Genomic DNA, 24,336 nt, shown 5'->3' on the forward strand with positions numbered 1-24,336 from the left:
GCGGAGAGGAGGATAGGGAGGAGAGAGCGATATACAAAGGAAAGGAGTGCAGGAAGAGGAGAGATGAAGGATAAGGAATGTTAACTATGGAGGGAGAGAGGAATCGGAGGGGCAGAGAGTGGAAAGGAAAGGAAGGAGGGAAAGAGAGGAAGTGGGCGAGAGATGGCAAGGAGGGAATGTCGGATGGATTTGTGTCACTCGTACCGAGTTTTTCTTGTCCGGGAGATTTGCACCCCGTGGTTGGTTCCTGATTTACGTGTTGGACGCTCCCACAGCTCCTTACCATCGCCGGGGCTTCAGACGCACTGTCTGGGAGAAACCACGGCCCCGGGACAAAGCCCCAGCATCCACCGAGGGAAATGAGCCCCCTCCCTCGGAGTGAGGTGAACAGCTCCCCTCGAAACCCGTTCCTCGACTTCCTCGTTCAGTGGGCGCTCTCTCTCTTTCCTTCCTTATTCCGTGGCATGCTCTCTCTCTCTCTCTCTCTCTCTCTCTCTCTCTCTCACACACACACACACACTTTCTCTCTCAGCTCTTCCTCTCTCTCCATCTCCCCATCTCTCTCTCCCACCGTCCTCCCTTCCGCTCCGCCTCATCCCGTCTCTCCCTTCCCTCCACTCCATTTGCTCCCACCTCCCCCATTACCTGACCCTACTCTCCCACCCACCTGCCCCGCACCGATTCCCCTCTCTAACACCCCACTCCCATCCCACCCGTCGCAGTGACCCAGAGATATCCGGGCCCGCCCACCTATTCCACCCCGACCAGGAAGCTCCCCGCTTTTTCGGTCCCTTCCCTTCCGCCTTTCCGGCGATGGGGGGGCGGGGAGAGATTAGACACCATTTGGCCCGGGACAGCCCGCCATCTCTCCACTGCTCCCTCTTGTCTCCAAATCTGCCAATAACCGCCATCCCCGCCTCCTCAGTCGTGTCTTCTCTCCACCCCCAACCCAAACCCTCCACACCAGCGGAACACACGCTCCCGGGGTCAGACACAGAGTGAATCTCCCTCCACACGGTCCCATCAGATACTCCAGGGGTCAGACACAGAGTGAATCTCCCTCCACACCGTCCCATCACACACTCCTGGTGTCAGACACAGAGTGAATCTCCCTCCACACTGTCCCATCACACAGTCCCGGGGTCAGACACAGAGTCAATCTCCCTCCACACCGTCGTATCACACACTGCCGGGGTCAGACACAGAGTGAAGCTCCCTCCACACCGTCCCATCAGACACTCCCGGGATTCAGACACAGAGTGAATCTCCCTCCACACCGTCCCATCACACACTCCCGGGGTCAGACACAGAGTGAATCTCCCTCCACACCGTCCCATCACACACTCCGGGGGTCAGACACAAAGTGGATCTCCCTCCACACCGTCCCATCACACACTCCCGGGATTCAGACACAGAGTGAATCTCCCTCCACACCGTCCCATCACACACTCCGGGGGTCAGACACAGAGTGAATCTCCGTCCACACCGTCCCATCACACACTACCGGGGTCAGACACAGAGTGAAGCTCCCTCCACACCGTCCCATCACACACTCCCGGGGTCAGACACAGAGTGAATCTCCCTCCACACCGTCCCGTTGTTTCACGTTCTTTGTCAATGAAAAGTATTATTTTCTCGGGGTGAAGGGTCATAGTTTTAAGGTGCTTGGAAGATGGTAGAAGGGGTTTGTCGGAGGTATTTTTTCACACAGAGTGTGGTGGGTTGCCACAGAGCGAGAATACACTTCGATCGCTGGTGGTCGATGCGGAATCAATGGGGTCTTTTAAGACACTCTTAGATGGGAACTTTTTTCTATGATTTTGTTAATGGACTTGACCCCGACTCCTACTTTCCACACAGCCATCTGTACCACAAAATCATTGACAAGCAATGTGATAAGTTGCAGTCCCAATACTGACTCCGTGACGAACACCACTAGTCACTGGCAGTCAACTAGAGAACGCCCCTTACATTCCCATTGGCTGCCTCCTGCCTGCCAGACATTCCTTCAGACATGCCGGTGTCATTCCTGTAACGCCATCGGGTTTTAGCTTGTTAAGCAGCCTCAGGCATGGCGCTTTATCAAATGCCTTCTGGATTGCCAGTCAATGATATCAGCTGCCTCTGCTTTCTCCAATCTGCTGGTTACTTCCTTAAAGAACTCTAACAGATGTGTCAGGCAAGATTTCCCTTGACAGGAACCAAGCTGACTTATTCCGTCTGGGTAGCCTCCAACCTGATGGCATGAACATCGACTTCTCTAACTTCCGCTAAGGCCCCACCTCCCCCTCGTACCCCATCTGTTACTTATTTTTATACACACATTCTTTCTCTCACTTTCCTTTTTCTCCCTGTGTCCCTCTGAATATACCCCTTGCCCATCGTCTGGGTCCCCCCCTCCTTGTCTTTCTTCCCGGACCTCCTGTCCCATGATCCTCTCGTATCCCTTTTGCCAATCACCTGTCCAGCTCTTGGCTCCATCCCTCCCCCTCCTGTCTTCTCCTATCATTTTGGATCTCCCCCTCCCCCTCCAACTTTCAAATCCCTTACTCACTCTTCCTTCACTTAGTCCTGACGGAGGGTCTCGGCCTGAAACGTCGACTGCACCTCTTCCTGCAGATGCTGCCTGGCCTGCTGCGTTCACCAGCAACTTTGATGTGTGTTGCTTGAATTTCCAGCATCTGCAGAATTCCTGTTGTTTGACTTTGACTTATTTTGTCATTAGTCACCAAGTGCCTGACAACCTCAAATTTATTAATGGACTCCAGCACTTCCCCAAACACTGACTTTAGGCTAACTGGCTAATAATTTCCTTTCTTTGGCCTTCCTCATTTCTTAAAGTGTGCAGTGAAAATTTGCAATCTTCCGGCCCTGCGGGACCATGCCAGAATCAGGTGATTTTTGAAAGATCATCACCAATGAATCCGTTATCTCTTCAGCAACCTCTCTCAGGACTCTGGGATGCAGTCCATCTGGCCCAGGTGACTTATCCACCTGAAGACCTTGGAGTTTGCCTGGCACTTTTTACTTTGTAGTCGCAGCGGCACTCACTCCTGCACCCTGACACTCACGGGCCACTGACACACTGCTAGTGTCTTCCACAGTGAAAACTGATGGAAAGACCCATTAGGTTCATCTGCCATTTCCTTGTCCCCCGTTACTACCTCACCACTCTCCAAGGCAGAGTACAAAGTAAATGGCAGGATACTTGGTAGTGTGGAGGAGCAGAGGAATCTGGGGGGTACATGTCCACAGATCCCTGAAAGTTGCCTCACAGGTGGATAGGGTCGTTAAGAAAGCTTATGGGGTGTTAGCTTTCATAAGTCGAGGGATAGAGTTTAAGAGTCGCGGTGTAATGATGCAGCTCTATAAAACTCTGGTTAGGCCACACTTGGAGTACTGTGTCCAGTTCTGGTCGCCTCACTATAGGAAGGATGTGGAAGCATTGGAAAGCTTACAGAGGAGATTTACCAGGATGCTGCCTGGTTTAGAGAGTATGCATTATGATCAGAGATTAAGGGAGCTAGGGCTTTACTCTTTGGAGAGAAGGAGGATGAGAGGAGACATGATAGAGGTGTACAAGATAATAAGGGGAATAGATAGAGTGGCTAGCCAGCGCCTCTGCCCCAGGGCACCACTGCTCAATACAAGAGGACATGGCTTTAAGGTGAGGGGTGGGAAGTTCGAGGGGGATATTAGAGGAAGGTTTTCTACTCAGAGATTGGTTGGTGCGTGGAATGCACTGCCTGAGTCAGTGGTGGAGGCAGATACACTAGTAAAATTTAAGAGACTACTAGACAGGTATATGGAGGAATTTAAGGTGGGGGGTTATATGGGAGGCAGGGTTTGAGGGTCGGCACAACATAGTAAGTGAAGGGACTCTCTTCTGATTGGCTGCTGATGACTACTGGTGTACCACAAGGTTCAGTGTTGGGACCAATGCTTTTTACGTTGCAAGTCAATGAATTGGATGACAGGATTGACAGCTTTGTTGCAAAGTTTGCGGACAATACAAAGATAGGTGGAACACAGGTAGCGTTGAGGAAGCAGGGAGTCTGCAGAAGGGCTTCAGCTGATTGGGTGTCAGGGCAAAGAAGTGGCAAATGGAATACAGTGTCAGGAAGTGTATGGTCATACACCTTGGGGAATAAAAGTGTAGACTATTTTCAAAATGGAGAGAAACTTCAAAAATTTGAGGTGAAATGAGACTTGGGTTTCCTTGTGTAGGATTCCCTAAAGGTTAATTTGCAGGTTGAGTCAGTGATGAGGAAGGCAAATACAATGTCAGCATTCATTTCAAGAGGGCGCAGTGCTAAGATTTTACAAGGCACTAATGAAAACTTACTTGGAGTATTGTGAGCAGTTTTGGGCCCTTTATTTAAGAAAGGATGTGCTGACATTGGAAAGGGTTTAGAGGAGGTTCCCAAGATGTCAGGATGCTGGAGCAGGGATCCAGTCACAGACCCAGTACTGTGCACACGGTGATATTAATTGAGTAACAAATCCCAAGGTACAAACAAAGTCAGCATCAAAGTTCAGGCAGAGATCAAAACATCCAGAGAAATCCAAAAAATCAGAATCAGGCAGAGTTGATATTCAGACAGGTAGAGTATAGATATAAATGCTGGAAAGACTCGGAAAAATTCACTGGTACATTCTGGTGAAAACACAGGGCTGAAATACACTGAGCAATAAATAGAGAGGCAGACGATAGGTGGAGCACAATGAGACAGAAGTGGCAGCAAAACAGGTAATCATGAGAAATAGGTGAGAGGCAGGGTACTCAGTAATACAGGGACCGGAGTAGAGAAGGAGCGGGGACAAGAGCACATGGAGCATGGAAACAAACGAGTACATGGCAATACAAAACCACAGACCCTCAAACCCTGTCTCCCATATAACCCCCCACCTTAAATTCCTCCTTATACCTGTCTTAAATTTCACTAGTGTATCTGCCTCCACCACTGACTCAGGCAGTGCATTCCACGCACCAACCACTCTCTAAGTAAAAAACCTTCCTCTAATATCCCCCTTGAACGCCCCACCCTTACCATAAATCGATGTCCCCCGAAGGAGTCGATCAGGATTTGAGACTTTTTTTTACCGTGCCCATGGTCTGTTCTTTATCAAATTGTGGTATTGTTTTGCACTGCTGTAACTATATGTTATAATGATGTGGTTCTGTCAGTGTTAGTCTTTGGTTTGTCCTGTTTTTGTGCGATATCACTCTGGAGGAACATTGTATCTTTTCTTAATGCATGCATGCATTTCTAAGTGACAATCAACGAGGGCTGAGTGTCCTCATAATCTAATCTAATCTAATCTAATCTACATTCCCTTTTCAGCTCCCTTTGCAGTCTCAACCCCAAATCTTGGCTACAATTTGGAAGCCTGTATGTGATTCCCATCATGTTTCTTTTAACCCTTGCAGTTTCTTAACTCCATCCGCAGAGGTTCAACGTTCTCTGACCCTATGTCACCCTTTTCTCAAAATGATTCTGGGACGATTCCGGAAGACGGGAAAATTGCAAATGTCACCCTACTCTGCAAGAAGGGGGAGTAAGGCAGAAGAAAGGAAATGATAGGGCAGTTGGCCTGGCCTCAGTGGTTGGGAAGATGTTGGCATCAATTGTTATCGGTGAGGTTTCGGGTGACTTTGAGGCGCATAATAGCATGACAGTAGTCAGCGTGGTTCCTCATAGGAAAATCTTGCCTGACAAATCTGTTGGAGTTATTTGAGGAGATAATGTCATATTTTGATGTGTCCTACCAAAGTGTGAGGTGCTACATTTTGGTAGGATTAATCAAAACAGGACACACATGGTAAATGATAGGGCATTGAGGAATGCAGTAGAACAGAGGGATCTAGGAATAATGGTGCATAGTTCCCTGAAGGTGGAATCTCATGTGGATAGGGCGGTGAAGAAAGCTTTTGGTTTGCTGGCCTTTATTAATCAGAGCATTGAGTATAGGAGCTGGGATGTAATGTTGAAATTGTACAAGGCATTGGTAAGGCCAAATTTGGAGTATTGTGTATAGTTCTGGTCACCGAATTATAGGAAAGATGTCAACAAAATTGAGAGAGTACAGAGGAGGTTTACTAAAATGTTGCCTGGGTTTCATCTCCTAAGTTATAGGGAAAGGTTGAACAAGTTAGGTCTTTATTCTTTGGAGCGTAGAAAGTTGAAGGGGGGACTTGATAGAGGTATTTAAAATTATAAGGGGGATAGAGAGAGTTGACGTGGATAGGCCTTTTACACTGAGAGTGAGGGAGATTCAAACAAGAGGACATGAGTTGAGAGTTAAGGGGCAAAAATTTAGGGGTAACACGAGGGGGGACTTCAGCGTCTGACGCCGGGAGTGTGTCACCTCCACCCCACTCCCTCCCCCTCTCTCCCTCCACTCTCTACCCCTCCTCCTTCCCCAATCCCCCTCTCTGCCTCTCTTCCCCTTCCTCTCCCCCTCCCTCTCCTCTTTCCCATCTCCTCTCTCTCTCTCTCTCTCTCTGTCTGTCCCCCTCTCCCTGCCTCTCGTCCACTTTCTTGCCTCTCACTCCCTCTCTAATCCCTCTCTCCAGCGCCTCTCACCCCCTATGGGCGTGAATCTACCGATCCCTCTGTTCCCCCTCACTGCCAAGAACCCTGCCCTTAACCCTGAACTCTGCCCTCAAGTTCGACCTCCCAAGGTGAAACCCCCTCACCCTTTACTTGAACGCCATCTGCCTCTTCCCTGCCCAGCTCTGTAACCCGTCAATGTCCCAGGACAACCCAACATACTTTGCCCAACACCAGCAGTTTTTGATGTCATCTGCAAACTCACTACCCGACCTTTCCAGTCTTCTTACAGGTCAATTAAATAAAAAGGTGGGGGAGGGCGGCAATGTGGCGTCGTGGTTAGCATGACGCTTTACAGTTCTGGTGACCCGGGTTCAATTCCGGCCACTGCCGGTAAGGAGGTCTCCCCGCGACCGCGTGGGTTTCCTCCGGCTGACCCGGTTCCCTCCCACATTCCAAAGACGTGCCCGGTGGTCAGTTAGTAGGTCATTGTAAACCGTCCCGCGATCAGACCAGGGTTGATTTGGGGAACTTCAGATAGATTCTTACAAATCGGCGTTGAGTTCAGGGAAGGACGCAAAGGGGCGGAAGGCGCTGGCGTGGAGGGTCATGAACGACATGAAGGAAATCTGGAAGCCGAACCTGCCCAGAGGGCTTAAAAAGAGGACCTTCATAGCAGTCATGGAGTCCGTTCTCACGTACGGATGCGAGACGTGGACACCTCACCAAGACGATGCGTAAGTCTCTAGATGGTTCCTATATACGAACGCTCCGGATGGCTCTTAACGTGAGTTGGCAACAGTACATGACGAACATCGAGCTCTATGACAGCCTACCGATGCTCTCCACTAAAATCCAGTCGAGAAAACTGCAACTAGCGGGGCCCTGTCTAAGCCACCCCGAGCTACCTGCCAGCCTAGTCATTATATGGGAGCCCAAGCATGGGAGGAAGAACGCTGGGCGCCCTCCCAAGACTATGGTCAACACGCTCCGAGAAGACAGCGGCGCAGCTAATGTAGATGAACTGAACACGCCGATGAGGGTTCGGGCCGAGACCTTTCGTCAGGACTAACGGAAGGAAGAGCTAGTAAGAGATTTGAAAGGGGGAGGGGGAGGGGGAGATCCAAAATGATAGGAGAAGACAGGAGGGGCAGAAAGCAGGATCTCCCAGTGGCCATCCATTTTAATTCCACGTCCCATTCCCATTATGACATGTCTATCTACGGCCTCCTCTACTGTAAAGATGAAGCCACACTCAGGTTGGAGGAACAACACCTTACATTCCGTCTGGGTAGCCTCCAACCTGATGGCATGAACATCGACTTCTCAAACTTCCACTAATGCCCCATCTCCCCCTCGTACCCCATCCGTTACTTATTTATATACACACATTCTTTCTCTCTTTCTCCTTTTTCTCCCTCTGTCCCTCTGACTGTATCCCTTGCCCATCCTCTGGGATTTTTCCCCCACTCCCCCTTTTCCTTCTCCCTGGGCCTCCAGTCCCATGATCCTCTCATATCCCCTTTGCCAATCACCTGTCCAGCCCTTGGCTCCATCCCTCCCCCTCCTGTCTTCTCCTATCATTTTGGATCTCCCCCTCCCCCTCCCACTTTCAAATCTCTTACTAGGTCTTCCTTCAGTTAGTCCTGACGAAGGGTCTCGGCCCGAAACGTCAACTGTACCTCTTCCTAGAGATGCTGCCTGGCCTGCTGCGTTCACCAGCAACTTTGATGTGTGCTGCTTGAATATCCAGCAGAATTCCTCGTGTTTGCACTGATGAGGGAGAGGGAGAAGTGGAGAGTCCGTCATCCCGCCCGACGCCGGCCCTCTAGGCCTGAGTCGACGTCGTAGTAGTGGTGTTGAGGGTAATCGAAGCGATGATACTGATTCGGATCTGATGGTCAGGGGGGCACGGGTTGAGAAAGTTAGAGCTTAATCCGGATAAACACAATTCACACAGCGAAACCACGGCCGTGCTTTCGCAGTGAACGGCCCTGAGGTCGGAGGGACTCAGGGGAACAGGTACATGGTTCCCTGAAATGGCGGCGAAGAGCGCCCTTGGCAGGCTGGCGGTCGTCGGTCAGAGCACCGAGTACGGGATATCGGGAAATCACCTCGCAGTCGTGGGGGGAGGGCCGCACTACGTTCGTCTCTGGTCTCCCCCTTCTCTTCTCGGACCCCTGTCTCGCAGGCTGATGTCAGGACATGTCTCAGGGGCGTCGGATCCCGGTGGTGTGCCTGGCAGGGGGGCTGAAACGCCGAGCCGCAGTCTGGGGGTGGGGGGGGGGGCACATCGTCAATCTCTCTCACTGCCACAGTCAGAGGTTCGCGTCCGCTTGGAGAGGGCGTCGGTCCGGAGCGGATCAGAGCGGGCGGCCTCGGCGCCTCCCGTCCGCTAGCGCTCGCAGCTACAGCGATGAGGTGCGTCGAGGGGTTGGTCACGGCCGGAATCAACCCGTGCCTCAGACAGGAGCCGGACGCGCTGCGGTCTCTCTGTCCGCACGGTCGGTCTCCAGCGGGTGCGATTTTACTTGCTCCCCCACTGGGCCTTGGACCAGCTGGTCAACAGCAGTACCTACGTCAGGCTGCGGGTGACCGGCTCGGAGCTCGGCGCCCTTTCATGCACTCAGTTCTGGCCCACAGGCGCCAAACCCTGGGCCTATGTACCTCCCTGCGCAGTTGGACCCATCACCTCCTCGCCGGGAGACCGCAATCCGAAACAGCATCTCTCCCTCGACGGCAGTCAACACTGGCGCGCCTGAAGGATGTCTGCTTAGCCGGCTGCCCTGCTCTCTCTATCTCTCCCCCTACACTCATGCCTGTGTGGCTGAGACGCCGCCTGTCAGTTCACCGCCTACGCGGCTGACGTCGGCAGAGCGTCAGACGGCGACGGGGAGATGCACGCGAGCGAGACAGATCTCCCAAGTTGGCCAGATTCTCTCTTTCGGGCGCCCTAATAGTTTCCCTGCTTGTGTCGGTGGTGCCGACGTGCGTCTCATCGAAACCTTTCGTATGTTGAAAGGCCTGGACAGAGTGGATGTGGAAAGGATATTTCCCAAGGTGGGGGAGTCTAGGACATGATGGCACAGCCTCGGGATAGAGGGCGCCCTTTGAAAACACGGAGGCGGAGAAATTTCTTCAGGCAGGGGGTCGGGAATTAGTGGAATTCGTCGCCACACGTAGCTCGGCGTATTTTAGACAGAGATCGACAGATTCTTGATTGGACACGGCATCGGGGGTTACGGGGAGAAGGAGGAGGGGAAAAAAAGGATCAGCAATGATTGAATGGCGGAGCAGACTCGATGGGCCGAGACGGCCTAATTCTGCTCCTGTGTCCTAGGTCTTTATGGTCTTACCATTCCAGCACCGGTGAGGTCGTTCCCCTGCTCCACCCAACAAGATCCAAAGGGGTATTCTGGTTATTGGTGTTGGCGCGTGGCCAAGTGGTTAAGGCGTCGGTCTAGTGATCTGAAGGTCGCCGGGCCGAGGCGGCGTGTTGTGTCCTTGAGCGAGGCACTTAACCACACACACACGCACTGCTCTGTGACGACACCGTATGGGTCCTAGTGCCCTTCCCTTGGACAACATCGGTGGCGTGGAGAGGGGAGACTTGCAGCATGGGCAACTGCTGGTCCTTCATACAACGTTGCCCAGGCCCTGCGTCCTGGAAACCTTCCAAGGCACAAATCCATGGTCTCATGAGACTAATGGATAATTAATAATAATAATAATAATAATAATATTCTCCTTTCTGAGCGGAAAGCCTGCAGGTGTATTCTCCACTGGCTGTGTATTGCCTTTTCCGCTCCTGACAGTCGGCCAGACGCCTGCCTCAACTCAGGGGGTGACTACCTCCCTGGATTGAGGAGCGTGCCTTATGAGAATAGGTTGAGTGAACTCGAGCTTTTCTCCTCGGAGCGACGGAGGATGAGAGGTGACCTGACAGGGGTGTATAAGATGATGGGGGTCGTGTGGCTAGTCAGAGGCTTATTCCCGGGGCTGTGATGAGCGGGCACAGTTTTAAGGTAACACACATCAAAGTTGCTGGTGGACGCAGCAGGCCGGGCAGCATCTCTAGGAAGAGGTACGGTCGACGTTTCGGGCCGAGACCCTTCGTCAGGACTGACGGAAGGAAGAGCTAGTAAGAGATTTGAAAGTGGGAGGGGGAGGAGCAGATCCGAAATGATAGAAGACAAGAGGGGAAGAGATGGAGCCAAGAGCTGGACAGGTGATTGGCAAAGGGAATATGAGAGGCTCATGGGACAGGAAGCCCTGGGAGAAGCAAAAGGGGGAGGGTGAAAACCCAGAAGATGGGCAAGGGGTATAGTCAGAGGGATACAGGGAGAAAAAGGAGAGAGAGAGAAAGAATGTGTGTATATAAATAAATAACGGATGGAGTACGGGGCGAGGTGGGGCATTAGCGGAAGTTAGAGAAGTCAATGCTCATACCATCAGGTTGGAGGTGCTTCGAAGTTGGTACAGAGGAGATGCCAGGGGTAATTTTTTCACGCGGAGAGTGGTGAGAGCGTGGAATGGGCTGCCGGGGGCCGTGGTGGAGGAGGGTACGATAGGGTCTTTTAAGAGACTCCTGGGTAGGTACATAGAGCTCAGAAAAATCGAGGGCTATGGGTAACCCTAGGTAATTTCGAAGGTAAATACATGTCGACACAGGCCTGTATTGTGTCGTAGGTTTTCTTTGTTTCTATCCCATCTATCACCTACTCGCGTTTTTTTCCCCGGAATATCGGGTATACGTTCGTAAATGCGCTTTCAACTTTAAACTTGAAATTGCTTCGCCCCCCTGTAAAGGGATCTAGAATGCCTCCCATACAGATTGTGTCAGCGAGTGGCTAAACTGCACGCGGTAATTTGCAAAGGTCTCGGCCGCGTACAGTTCATATCGGGTTCAGACTTTCGCGCCGGAGTGTATTTGCCAGCGCGGAGCGGAGAGAGTAGCTTTGTCGATCTGGCGGGAGCAAATGACGCTGGAAACGGCGAGGGTGGAGCGCCGCGGGTGGGGCGTGAGACGAGGGGGCGGGGGACGGACACAGCCAGCCCTGAGACACCAGGGCAAGGTCATTTGATCCCGAGCAATTGGTTTATTGATCACGACTGAATCGCGGCCCGTGCATCGGTTCTTCGGCCCACTCGTCCAGTTCTGCCCCTTGCCGCCACGGGGCACAGGCAGCAATCCGGAGATTGCCACACGGAGCAAAAGAGGGGTGGGGAGGGGAGGCGGGAGATTGGATTCGGTCATCAGGACGATCAGTCCTCGTTTATTGTCATTTAGAAACGCATGCGTTAAAAAAAAATGATACAATGTTCCTCCAGAAAGAGGGGAGAGGGGAGATAAAGAGGGGGAGAAGGGGAGCAGCAGAAGGGAGAGAGGGAGATAGAGGAGAGGAGAGAGCGGGGAAAGAGGGAGGGGAGGGAGTAGGAGAGACGAGGAGAGGGGGAAGAGAGGGGCAGAGAGAGAGGGAGTGGAGGGAGAGGGTGAGGGAGTAGAGGGAGAGGGGTGGAGAGGGGGGAGGATAGAGGGAAGGAGAGAGTAAGTGAGAGAGGAGGTAGGGGTGGAAAGAGGGGAAAGAAAGGGGTGAGGCAGGGAGGGGTGGGAGACGTTGGAGAGGGAGAGAGGCAAGAGGAAGGGTGGAGAGGCGGGGAGAGGGGATGAGGAGGGTAGAGGGGGAAGAGGGAGGAGAATGAGAGAGAGGAGAGAGAGAAGGGACAGAGTGGGAAAGAGAGAGTGGCAGAGACAGGGAGAGAGAGAGGGAGGGGTGGAGAGGGGAAGATAGAGGGAAGAGGAGAGTAAATGAGGGAGGGGGTAGAGGTGGAGGGGAGAAAGAAAGGCGTGAGGCAAGGAGGAGTGGGAGACTTTGGAAAGACGGTCAAGAGAGGGAGTGAGAGGGAGACAGAGGGGAGAGAGGCAGGGAGAGGGTATGAGAGAGAGAGGAGATGGGGAGAGGGGAGAGGGAGGGGGAGAGGAGGTGGAGAGGTAGGGGCAAGAGAGGCGGAGAGGGAGGAGGGGAGAGAGAGAGAGGGGAGGGGGAGAGAGGTGGAGAGGGAAAGACCGGGAGAGGGAGGGGAAAAGGGAGAGTGTGGGGGAGGGACGGGGAAGGGGGAAAGAGAGGAGAGATGGGGTGAGAGGGGAGCAGAATCTAATTCGGGCCTGACGAATTTTGACAGAGTCCCCAGGTCTCACTTGGAATCGCAGGCTTCTTGCAGATGAAATAATTCTCCCCAAAGCAACCCGCAGGAGCAGGGTCGGATGCACAACTCTCGTAGACTGGTTCGAGCGTTTTGTGCAGCAAATTGCATTCTGCTGTCCCACTGTAAAATGGAACAGGAAAGGTAACAGGGGTTGCATTTGCCCGCAGTCAATCACTAATAGGCGAGATTCACGTTCGAGGCTGTCAACAGTCCTAATCCGGGTACCCCATTTTCTCCTCACCGCCCCACGCCAGTTCCCTTCAGCCCTGCATCAGTCCCCACCCGATCCCACACACCCCTCTCTCCCCCACAGCCACGTCTCGTCTCCAGACTCATCCCACTGCCCCGCTTTCAACCCACCGAGCCGCTTCTCTGTCCCAAGAATAATCCCACTGTCCCAAGCCCGCTGTCAGTCCCCAAACTGATCCCACTGCCCCACCCGCTCACCAGAGCCCCGTGTCTGTTCCCAAACTAATCCCACCGCCCGCAAGCTCGCTACAGCTCCGTGTCGGGCACCACACTAAGCGCACTGGCCCGTTCTTCCTCCGGAGCGTAGTGTCAGTCGCCAAACTAGTCCCACTCTCCACCTTCCATCCTGTATTAGCCATAAGACTAATACCACTGCCCTACTATCTCCCCGCAGCCCCATGTCAGTTCCCAAATGAATCGCACTGCCACACGCCCTCACCACAGCACCCTGTAGGTCTTCAAACTAAACACACTGCCACGCTCTCGCCACAGCCACCAGTCATTCCAAACCTCACCTGTCGAGGCATTTTCCAATCCAGTAATGGCTGCTTCCATTTACAGTGTTGAAAACAAATTTCTGTTAAATAAAATTTCTTTCGTAAGTTCTCTGCATGGAACATTGCTTTTGGCTCCTGGAGTGTACAATGCGTTGGAGCAGAGGGAACTTCACACTCTTTCTGACCCCGGGGAGAGTGTGATGGGACGCTGTGGAGGGTGCTTCATTCGGTGTCTGACCCTGGGAGTGTGTGATGGGACGGTGTGCAGGGAGACTCCCTCTGTGTCTGACCCCGGGAGTGTGTCATGGAACAGTGTGGAGGGAGATTCACTCTGTGTCTGACCAAGGGAGTGTGTGATGGGACGGTGCAGGGGGAGCTTCGCCCGGTATCTAACCCTGGGAGTGTGTGATAGGAAAGTGTGTGGGGAGATAGCTTGACGCCCGTAAGTGTGTTAAGGGACGGTGTGGAGGAAGATTCACTCTGTGTCTGGCCCTGGGAGTGTGTGATGGGACGGTGTGGAGGGAGATTCACTCTGTGTCTGACCCCGGGAGTGTGTGATGGGACGGTGTGGAGGGAGCTTCACTCTGTATCTGACCCTGGGAGTGTGTGATGGGACGGTGTGGAGGGAGAGTCACTCTGTATCTGACCCTAGGAGTGTGTAAATGTACGGCGTGGAGGGAGCTTTGCTCACTGTCTGACTACGGGAGTGTGTGATGGGACGGAGTGGAGGGATTCTCACCTTGTGTCTGATCCCGGAAGAGTATCGCTGGATGGTGTGGAGGGAGATTCACCCTGTGACTGACCCCGGGAGTGTGTGATGGGACGGGGTGGAGGGATTCTCACCATGCGTCTGATCCCGGAAGAGTATCACTGGATGGTGTGGAGGGAGATTCACTCTGCGTGTGACCCAGGGAGAGTACGATGGGACGGTGTGGAGGGAGATTCACTCTTTGTCTCACCTCCGGAGTGTGTGATGGGACGGTGTGGAGGGAGATTCACTCTGTGCCTGACAATGGCAGTGTGTGATGGGATGGTGTTGAGGGAGATTCACTCTGTGTCTGACCCCGGGAGTGTGTGATGGGACGGTGTGGAGGGTGTGATGGGACGGTGTGGAGGGTGTGATGGGACGGTGTGGAGGGACTTCCACTCTGTGTCCGACCCGAGGAGTGTGTGATGGGACGGTGTGGAGGGAGATTCACTCTGTGCCTGATCCTGTGAATGTGTGATGGGATAGTGTGGAGGGAGATTCACTCTGTGTCTGACCCCGGGAGTGTGTGATGGGACGGTGTGGAGGGAGATTCACTCTGTGTCTGATCCGGGATTGTGTGATGGGATAGTGTGGAGGGAGATTCACTCTGTGTCTGACCCCGGGAGTGTGTGATGGGACGGTGTGGAGGGAGATTCACTCTGTGTGTCTGACCCCGGGAGTGTGTGATGGGACGGTGCGGAGGGAGATTCACTCTGTGTCTGACCCCGGGAGTGTGTGATGGGACGGTGCGGAGGGAGATTCACTCTGTGTCTGACCCCGGGAGTGAGTGACGGGACGGTGCGGAGGGAGATTCACTCTGTGTCTGACCCCGGGAGTGTGTGATGGGACGGTGCGGAGGGAGATTCACCTGTTCATCCATTGAGCTAATTTCCAGCAGCGTTGAACCATTGTTTGAACATTCTTGCTTCGCCTCAGCGTGAGATTTTGCCACCGTTGATATGAAATAACAAGCGCCTCTCCTGTTGACCCAACCCTGGCAACACGTCTGTTCTGTAAATGGGGAACAGAGAACAGTGAGTGACGATATTGAGTTTTGCTGACCGAGAACCTCTGAACCCACAGGGAGACTTCTTGTCGTTTCTGACATAAATAGTCATGAGTACACTCACTGAAGGGAGACTACCCTGCAACCATCCATTCTTTGCAGATTCGCTCACTGTCGATAACTCGCCTCAAGACTCACTCCCAATGTTCAGCAACAGTTATTACCCCTCAACCATCAGGAAGGAGGTACAGGAGCCTCAGGACCCACACCACCAGGTTCAGAGACAGTTATCACCCCTCAACCATCAGGAAGGAGGTACAGGAGCCTCAGGACCCACACCACCAGGTTCAGAGACAGTTATCACCCCTCAACCATCAGGAAGGAGGTACAGGAGCCTCAGGACCCACACCACCAGGTTCAGAGACAGTTATCACCCCTCAACCATCAGGAAGGAGGTACAGGAGCCTCAGGACCCACACCACCAGGTTCAGAGACAGTTATCACCCCTCAACCATCAGGAAGGAGGTACAGGAGCCTCAGGACCCACACCACCAGGTTCAGGAACAGCTATTATCCCTCAACCATCAGGAAACATAGAAAATAGGTGCAGGAGTAGGCCATTCGGCCCTTCGAGCCCAATGTTCAGCAACAGTTATTACCCCTCAACCATCAGGAAGGAGGTACAGGAGCCTCAGGACCCACACCACCAGGTACAGGAACAGTTATTACCCCCTCAACCGTCAGGAAGGTGGTACAGGAGCCTCAGGACCCACACCACCGGGTTCAGGGACAGTTATCACCCCTCAACCATCAGGAAGGAGGTACAGGAGCCTCAGGACCCACACCACCAGGTTCAGGGACAGTTATCACCCCTCAACCATCAGGAAGGAGGTACAGGAGCCTCAGCACCCACACCACCAGGTTCAGGGACAGTTATCACCCCTCAACCGACAGGAAGGAGGTACAGGAGCCTCAGCACCCACACCACCAGTTTCAAGGATAGTTGTTACCCCTCAGCCATCAGGAAGGAGGTACAGGAGCCTCAGGACCCACACCACCAGGTACAGGAACAGTTATTACCCCCTCAACCGTCAGGAAGGTGGTACAGGAGCCTCAGGACCCACACCACCGGGTTCAGGGACAGTTATCACCCCTCAACCATCAGGAAGGAGGTACAGGAGCCTCAGGACCCACACCACCAGGTTCAGGGACAGTTATCACCCCTCAACCATCAGGAAGGAGGTACAGGAGCCTCAGCACCCACACCACCAGGTTCAGGGACAGTTATCAACCCCTCAACCGACAGGAAGGAGGTACAGGAGCCTCAGGACTCTCACCACCAGTTTCAAGGATAGTTGTTACCCCTCAGCCATCAGGAAGGAGGTACAGGAGCCTGAGGACTCGCACCAGCAGGTTCAGGAACAGTTATTACCCCTCAACCATCAGGAAGGACGTACAGGAGCCTCAGGACCCACGCCACCAGGTTCAGGAACAGTTATTATCCCCTCAACCATCAGGAAGGAGGTACAGGAGCCTCAGGAATCACACCACCAGGTTTAGGGATCGTTGTTACCCCTCAGCCATCAGGAAGGAGGTACAGGAGCCTGAGGACTCGCACCAGCGGGTTCAGGAACAGTTATTACCCCTCAACCATCAGGAAGAAGGTACAGGAGCCTCAGGACCCACACCACCAGGTTCAGGAACAGTTATTACCCCTCAACCATCAGGAAGAAGGTACAGGAGCCTCAGGCCCTCGCACCACGTGGTTCGGAAAGAGTTACTACCCCTCAACAAGGCCTTACTGAGACCACAACAGGAGTATTGTGTGCAGTTTTCGTCCCCTAATCTGAGGAAAGACATTCTTGCCATAGAGGGAGTACAAATAAGGTTCACCAAATTGATTCCTGGGATGGCAGGACTTTCATATGATGGAAGACTGGATCGACTAGGCTTATACTCTCTGGAATTTAGAAGATTGAGGGGGGGTCTTATTGAAACGTATAAAATCCTAAAGGGATTGGACAGGCGAGATGCAGGAAGATTGTTCCCGATGTTGGGGAAGTCCAGAACGAAGGGTCACAGTTTGAGGATAAAGGGGAAGCCTTTCAGGACAGAATTGAGGAAAAACTTCTTCACAGAGAGTGGTGAATCTGTAAAATTCTCTACCACAGGAAATACTTGAGGCCAGTTCATTGGCTATATTTAAGAGGGAGTTAGATATGGCCCTTGTGGCTAAAAGGATCGGGTGTACGGAGAGAAGGCAGGGTACAGGGTTGTCAGTTGGATGATCAGCCTTGATCATACTGAATGGCGGTGCAGGCTCGAAGGGCCGAATGGCCTACTCCTGCACCTATTTTCTATTTTTCTATGTTTCAACCATCAGGAAGGAGCTACAGGAGCCTCAGGACTCACCACCAGGTTCAGGGACAGTTATCACCCCTCAACTATCAGGAAGGAGGTACAGGAGCCTCAGGACCCACACGACCAGGTTCAGGAGCAGTTATCACCCCTCAACCGTCAGGAGGAGGTACAGGAGCCTCAGGACTCACACGACCAGGTTCAGGAACAGTTATCACCCCTCAACCATCAGGCTTTTGAACCAGAGGGGTAAATTCACTCTGCTTCATTTACCCCAGCACTGAACTGTTCCCACAACCTATGGACTCACTTTGGAAGGACAAACTCCAAGGCAGAGTACAAAGTAAATGGCAGGATACTTGGTAGTGTGGAGGAGCAGAGGGATCTGGGGGTACATGTCCACAGATCCCTGAAAGTTGCCTCACAGGTGGATAGAGTAGTTAAGAAAGCTTATGGGGTGTTAGCTTTCATAAGTCAAGGGATAGAGTTTAAGAGTCGCGAGGTAATGATGCAGCTCTATAAAACTCTGGTTAGGCCACACTTGGAGTACTGTGTCCAGTTCTGGTCGCCTCACTATAGGAAGGATGTGGAAGCATTGGAAAGGGTACAGAGGAGATTTACCAGGATGCTGCCTGGTTTAGAGAGTATGCATTATGATCAGAGATTAAGGGAACTAGGGGCTTTACTCTTTGGAGAGTAGGAGGATGAGAGGAGACATGATAGAGGCGTATAAGATATTAAGAGGAAAAGATAGAGTGGACAGCCAGCGTTTCTTCCCCAGGGCACCACTGCTCAGTACAAGAGAACTTGGCTTTAAGGTAAGGGGGATATTAGAGGAAGGTTTTTGACTCAGAGAGTGGTTGGTGCGTGGAATGCACTGCCTGAGTCAGTGGTGGAGGCAGATACACTAGTGACGTTTAAGAGACTACTAGACAGGTACATGGAGGAATTTAAGGTGGGGGTTATATGGGAGGTGGGGTTTAAGGGTCGGCACAACATTCTGGGCCGAAGGGTCTGTACAGTGCTGTACTATTTTATGTTCTATGTTCTATGTTCATCTCACGTTCTCGATATTTATTGCTTATTTGTTTATTTATTTGCCCTCTGCTTTCTGGTTGAAGCCCTTATTTTTCATTGAACCAGTTGTAGTTACTGATCTATAGACTTGCTGAGAATGCCCGCAAGAAAATGGATCTCAGGGTTGTATTCACTCCCTGTACTTTAGTTTTGAACTTTGAACTTCACTCTTCAATAAGACTATAAGATATAGCAACAGAAGGAGGCCATTCGGCCCGTCGAGCCTGCTCCACCATTCAATCGCTGGCTGGTCCAATTCGTCCAGTCATTCCCCACTCCCAAGCCTCCTCCCCATACCCTCTCATTCCCTGGCTAATCAAGAACCGGTTTATTCACCAAGACCGAGTTGAGCTGCTGGTGCCTATGATTCGAGTGGCGGGTCCGGCAGCAGATACTCCCGCTCATGAAATAGCTTAAACACGGTTCATTTATTTTGAGTGATAATCCTTTAAATGGACACAACCTCCGTAAACCGCATTTACATCTCACCGAGAACATCTATATTCAACACTTCCAAATTAGGAAACATGCAGAAATTTCAGACAGAGTAATGGATTCTAGGACACACCGTGTTTCTACCATTATTCTTGCTGTTCCTCGAACCATTCCTCGTAAGTCGACACAGCTGTCTACTTTCATACTCTTTCTCTACCACTTGGGTGACTTCACATTTCTATGAAATTTCCTCAGATACCTTTTTCACATAAATTGTCTCACTGCTTTTCAGACACACGTACACAAGCGACCCACCATTAACGCTGACAAGTTAACTTCCTGGAGTACATAAAACTCCCAACATTAATTGATCAATTATTTAAATATGTTCGGTGTTTGTATGCGTCTGGTCTGCAACTTAGTTTGAAACAAATGTCAAATTTCACAGTGCGAAGTAGGATTTATTACCAGAGTACTGATATGTCACGACATACAACATGGAGATTTTTTGTCGGGGCATGCAAGACAAATTTTAAAAGCCCAATGACTTATACAGCAACTCTTCAGCAGCAGAAAGTCAGGTGACGTGAGCTGTATCTTAACTTGAACCTGATTCCGTTTTAAGAACTGAAGACCGGCTCCCGTTTACGACCAACAGCTGAACAAATGTAGTTGGAAATTTAATCCGAATAGTTTAAAGATTTATAGATGGCAGCTACAGAGTTTAGGGAGACGATCTTGGAAAATTACACGAGGCAAACAGGCCGGGAAGCGGTAACCCAGACACAGAGTGAAGCTCCCTCCGCACCGTCCCATCATACACTCCCGAGGTCAGACACAGAGTGAAACTCCCTCCACACCGTCCCTTCGCACGCTTCCGGGGTCAGACACAGAGTGAAACTCCCTCTACACCGTCCCATCACACACTCCCGAGGTCAGACACAGAGTGAAACTCCCTCCACACCGTCCCTTCGCACGCTTCGGGGTCAGACACAGAGTGAAGCTCCCTCCGCACCGTCCCATCACACGCTCCCGGGGTCAGACACAGAGTGAAGCTCCCTCCACACCGTCCTTCGCACGGTTCCGGGGTCAGACACAGAGTGAATCTCCCTCCACACCGTCCCATGGCACACTCAAGAGGTCAGATATAGAGTGAAGCTCCCTCCACACCGTCCCATCACACAGTCCTGGGGTCAGACACAGAGTGAAGCTCCCTCCACACTGTACCATCACACACTTCCGGGGTCAGACACAGAGTGAAACTCCCTCCACACCGTCCCGTCACACACTCCCGAGGTCAGACACAGAGTGAAATTCGCTCCACACCGTCCCTTCGCACGCTTCCGGGGTCAGACATAGAGTGAAGCTCCCTCCGCACCGTCCCATCACACACTCCCGAGGTCAGACACACAGAGTGAATCTCCCTCCACACCGTCCCATCACACACTCCCGGGGTCAGACACAGAGTGAAGCTCCCTCCACACCGTCCCATCACACACTCCCGGGGTCAGACACAGAGTGAAGCTCCCTCCATACCGTTCCATCACACACTCCCGCGGTCAGACACAGAGTGAATCTCCCTCCACACCGTCCCATCACACAGTCCCTGGGGTCAGACACACAGAGTGAATCTCCCTCCACACCGTCCCATCACACACTCCCGGGGTCAGACACAGAGTGAAGCTCCCTCCACACCGTCCCATCACACGCTCCCGGGGTCAGACACAGAGTGAATCTCCCTCCACACCATCCCATGGCACACTCAAGAGGTCAGATATAGAGTGAAGCTCCCTCCACACCGTCCCATCACACAGTCCTGGGGTCAGACACAGAGTGAAGCTCCCTCCACACTGTACCATCACACATTTCCGGGGTCAGACACAGAATGAAACTCCCTCCACACCGTCCCTTCGCACGCTTCCGGGGTCAGACACAGAGTGAAACTCCCTCCACACCGTCCCTTCGCACGCTTCCGGGTCAGACACAGAGTGAAGCTCCCTCCGCACTGTCCCATCACACAGTCCTGGGGTCAGACACAGAGTGAAGCTCCCTCCACACTGTTCCATCACACGCTCCTGGGGTCAGACACAGAGTGACTCTCCCTCCACACCGTCCCATGGCACACACAAGAGGTCAGATATAGAGTGAAGCTCCCTCCACACCGTCCCATCACACAGTCCTGGGGTCAGACACAGAGTGAAGTTCCCTCCACACTGTACCATCACACATTTCCGGGGTCAGACACAGAGTGAAACTCCCTCCACACCGTCCCTTCGCACGCTTCCGGGGTCAGACACAGAGTGAAGCTCCCTCCGCACTGTCCCATCACACAGTCCTGGGGTCAGACACAGAGTGAAGCTCCCTCCACACCGTTCCATCACACGCTCCTGGGGTCAGACACAGAGTGAAGCTCCCTCCACACCGGTCCTTCGCACGGTTCCGGGGTCAGACACAGAGTGATTATCCCTCCACACCGTCCCATCACACACTCCCGATGTCAAGCTCAGAGTGACGCTTTCTCTCTCTATACCGCCCCGTCATGAGGAGCGGGTTAAAGAGGGGGATGATGCCTCACCTCTGCTGCTGGTCAACAATTCACAGATTCGAACCTTGGTTTCGTTGACAGTTTTGAACTTCGTTTGCATCACGTTGAACTGCTGTAGGAGATCTTCGTTCCTTCGTTTAAGAACGGACAGTTGAGAGTTGAGCGCAGAAAGATTCTTGCGACTCAGCTGGATATAGTCGGATGTCCCAGATTCAAATGTCGAGTTCAACTCGTGGACCTGTTGACGATATTGGCGCTGGGTCTTGTTCACCTCCTGACATTGATCCCAAAGTCTCCAGTAGTTTCGTTCACAGATGATCAGAGACTGAGGAGTCTGAAACACTGAGAGTTACAATGAGGGAGTGTGTCAGTGACACGGTGTTGTGGGAGTGGGGGTGAGGTTGGTGTGCGTTTCACGTCGCGGGGCATCTTGGTGTCGCGTTGAGGGTTGCGTCGGAGTCGCGTGGAGGGGCGCGTCGGCGTTACCGCGGGGTTTTTTTTTTGCGCCAAACTCCACCCCGCTCTGTTGGTTTCCGGTCTGACTCCGTCCGGACCCCGTTCAACTCACCATAGACCGAGAGCCCGACGACTGTCGCAATGAGGGCGAGTGTAACCAGGCCGAGCAGCCAGATCGTCCAGCTCGATCCACTTCCGACCTTCTCTTTCGGTTCCTGCGTCTGCGGTTCTGTGGAGAGCCCGTTCAGCGTGCGTGTGCGTGTGTGTGTGAATTCAGCCGTGTCCCCACCCCCCGGGACTCCCTTCCACCCACCATCCGCGCTCGCTCCTTTCCGCCACGATCTCCCCCCACCCCCACCCCTCCCGTCTCCCAGCCACGTCCCCACTTCTCGCCCTCAGCGCTGAGAGTCCAGGTGGCGAGAGCGGGGGTCGGCGCCCCGCTGGCTGGAGAGGGTTCGTCGAGTCGGCGACCCATGAACGCAGTGACGAGGACGTCAGGCCGCCCGGTCTGCGGCACATGCGCGTTGGCCGTCCGGATTCGGAGCTGGCCCCGCCCACAGAGGACAGGGGGCGGTGGGTGATGGGAATGTTCTGACTGGGGGGGCGGGGGTTCGGGGTCTGTGATGATTGGCGTTCCATCGTGGTCCGGACTGGGACCGCCGGTGTCTGTGACGTGTATAGGTGATAATGTAGAGGGCGGGTTCGGAGGACTGGTCAGTCCGCATCTGGAGGACTGAATTCGGTTCCGGTCGCCCCGTTACTCTGGGGAGGGAAGGGGGAGGGCAGACCCGACGGAGGTTTATAAGAGTCGGCAGCCGGGATGGTATTTGGAAAGCGTCGAAGTGGCTGATACCAGCGGGCATGTGTTGAAAGGTGAGACGGGGTAAGGACGCAGGGCATGTGCAAGGTGAAGTGAGTGGGGAGTTCGTGGCATGCGCTGCCGGGGGGCGGTGGCGGCGGCAGAGACGATAGAGGCGTTAAAGAGATGTGCGTTGCACTTTGGAAGGACAAACCAAAGTAGAACATCCAAGGAAAATGGTAGGGAACTGAGGAGTGCAGTACAACAGAGGGATCTGGGAATACAGAATCAAAATTCCCTAAAAATGGCGTCACAGGTAGATAGGGTCGTAAAGAGAGCTTTTGGTACATTGGCATTTATTAATCAAAGTATTGAGTATAAGAGCTAGAATGTTATGATGAGGTTGTATAAGGCATTGGTGAGGCCGAATCTGGAGTATTGTGTTCAGTTTTGGTCACCAAATTACAGGAAGGATATAAATAAGGTTGAAAGAGTGCAGAGAAGGTTTACAAGGATGTTGCCGGGACTTGAGAAACTCAGTTACAGAGAAAGGTTGTATAGGTTAGGACTTTATTCCCTGGAGTGTAGAAGAATGAGGGGAGATTTGATAGAGGTATATAAAATTATGATGGGTCTAGATAGAGTGAATGCAAGCAGGCTTTTTCCACTGAGGCTAAGGGAGAAAAAACAAAACAGAGGACATGGGTTAAGGGTGAGGGGGGGAGTTTAAAGGGAATATTGGGGGGGGGGCTTCTTCACACAGAGAGTGGTGGGAGTATGGAATGAGCTGCCAGACGAGGTGGTAAATGCGGGTTGCTTTTTAACATTTAAGAATAAATTGGAAAGATACATGGATGGGAGGTGCATAGAGGCATATGGTCCGGGTGCAAGTCAGTGGGACTAGGCAGAAAAATGGTTCGGCACAGCCAAGAAGGGCCAAAAGGCCTGTTTCTGTGCTGTAATGTTCTCTGGTTCTATGGGAGTGCAGGGAATGGAGGTGGATGGGCAGTGTGCGTGCAAGCAAAGGGCTTGATAGTATCATGAGTGGGGAGCTCAAAGCAGATTTTTTTTAAATAAATTACAAGAAGATCAGACAGACTGGACACTCTGGTGAAAGTGGAGTTACAGAGACCCTGGTGAGTGTTGTAGAACAGAGTGACCCAGGGGTACAGGGACACGGTTCCCTGAAAGTGGAGTCACGGGTAGACAGGGACCCTGGGGAGTGTTGTAGAACGGAGAGACCCAGGGGTACAGGGACAGGGTTCCCTGAAAGTAGAGTAACAGGTAGACAAGGACCCTGGGGAGTGTTGTAGAACAGAGTGACCCAGGGGTATAGGTACACGGTTCCCTGAAAGGGAAGTCACACTAGACAGGGGCCCTGGGAAGTGTTGTAGAACAGAGGGAC

At 52.6% G+C, this 24,336-nt stretch overlaps 1 protein-coding gene across 1 annotated transcript in view; it reads right to left on the bottom strand.

The window, feature by feature from the left end:
* Window positions 1–11,649: 11,649 nt before the first annotated feature.
* Window positions 11,650–24,336, bottom strand: part of LOC140208141 (uncharacterized) — a 28,433-nt gene continuing 15,746 nt past the window's right edge. Inside the window, exons 6-10 of the mRNA XM_072276623.1 lie at window positions 22,245–22,361; window positions 21,707–22,018; window positions 15,124–15,266; window positions 13,526–13,587; window positions 11,650–12,881 (exon numbers count right to left, since the gene is read on the bottom strand). Of these exons, the coding sequence (XP_072132724.1) occupies window positions 12,710–12,881; window positions 13,526–13,587; window positions 15,124–15,266; window positions 21,707–22,018; window positions 22,245–22,361 (806 nt within the window). The 3' untranslated portion in view covers window positions 11,650–12,709. The remainder of the gene's footprint in view (window positions 12,882–13,525; window positions 13,588–15,123; window positions 15,267–21,706; window positions 22,019–22,244; window positions 22,362–24,336) is intronic.

This window comes from Mobula birostris, chromosome 13, assembly GCF_030028105.1.
Source record: "Mobula birostris isolate sMobBir1 chromosome 13, sMobBir1.hap1, whole genome shotgun sequence".
Taxonomy (NCBI): Eukaryota; Metazoa; Chordata; class Chondrichthyes; order Myliobatiformes; family Myliobatidae; genus Mobula; species Mobula birostris.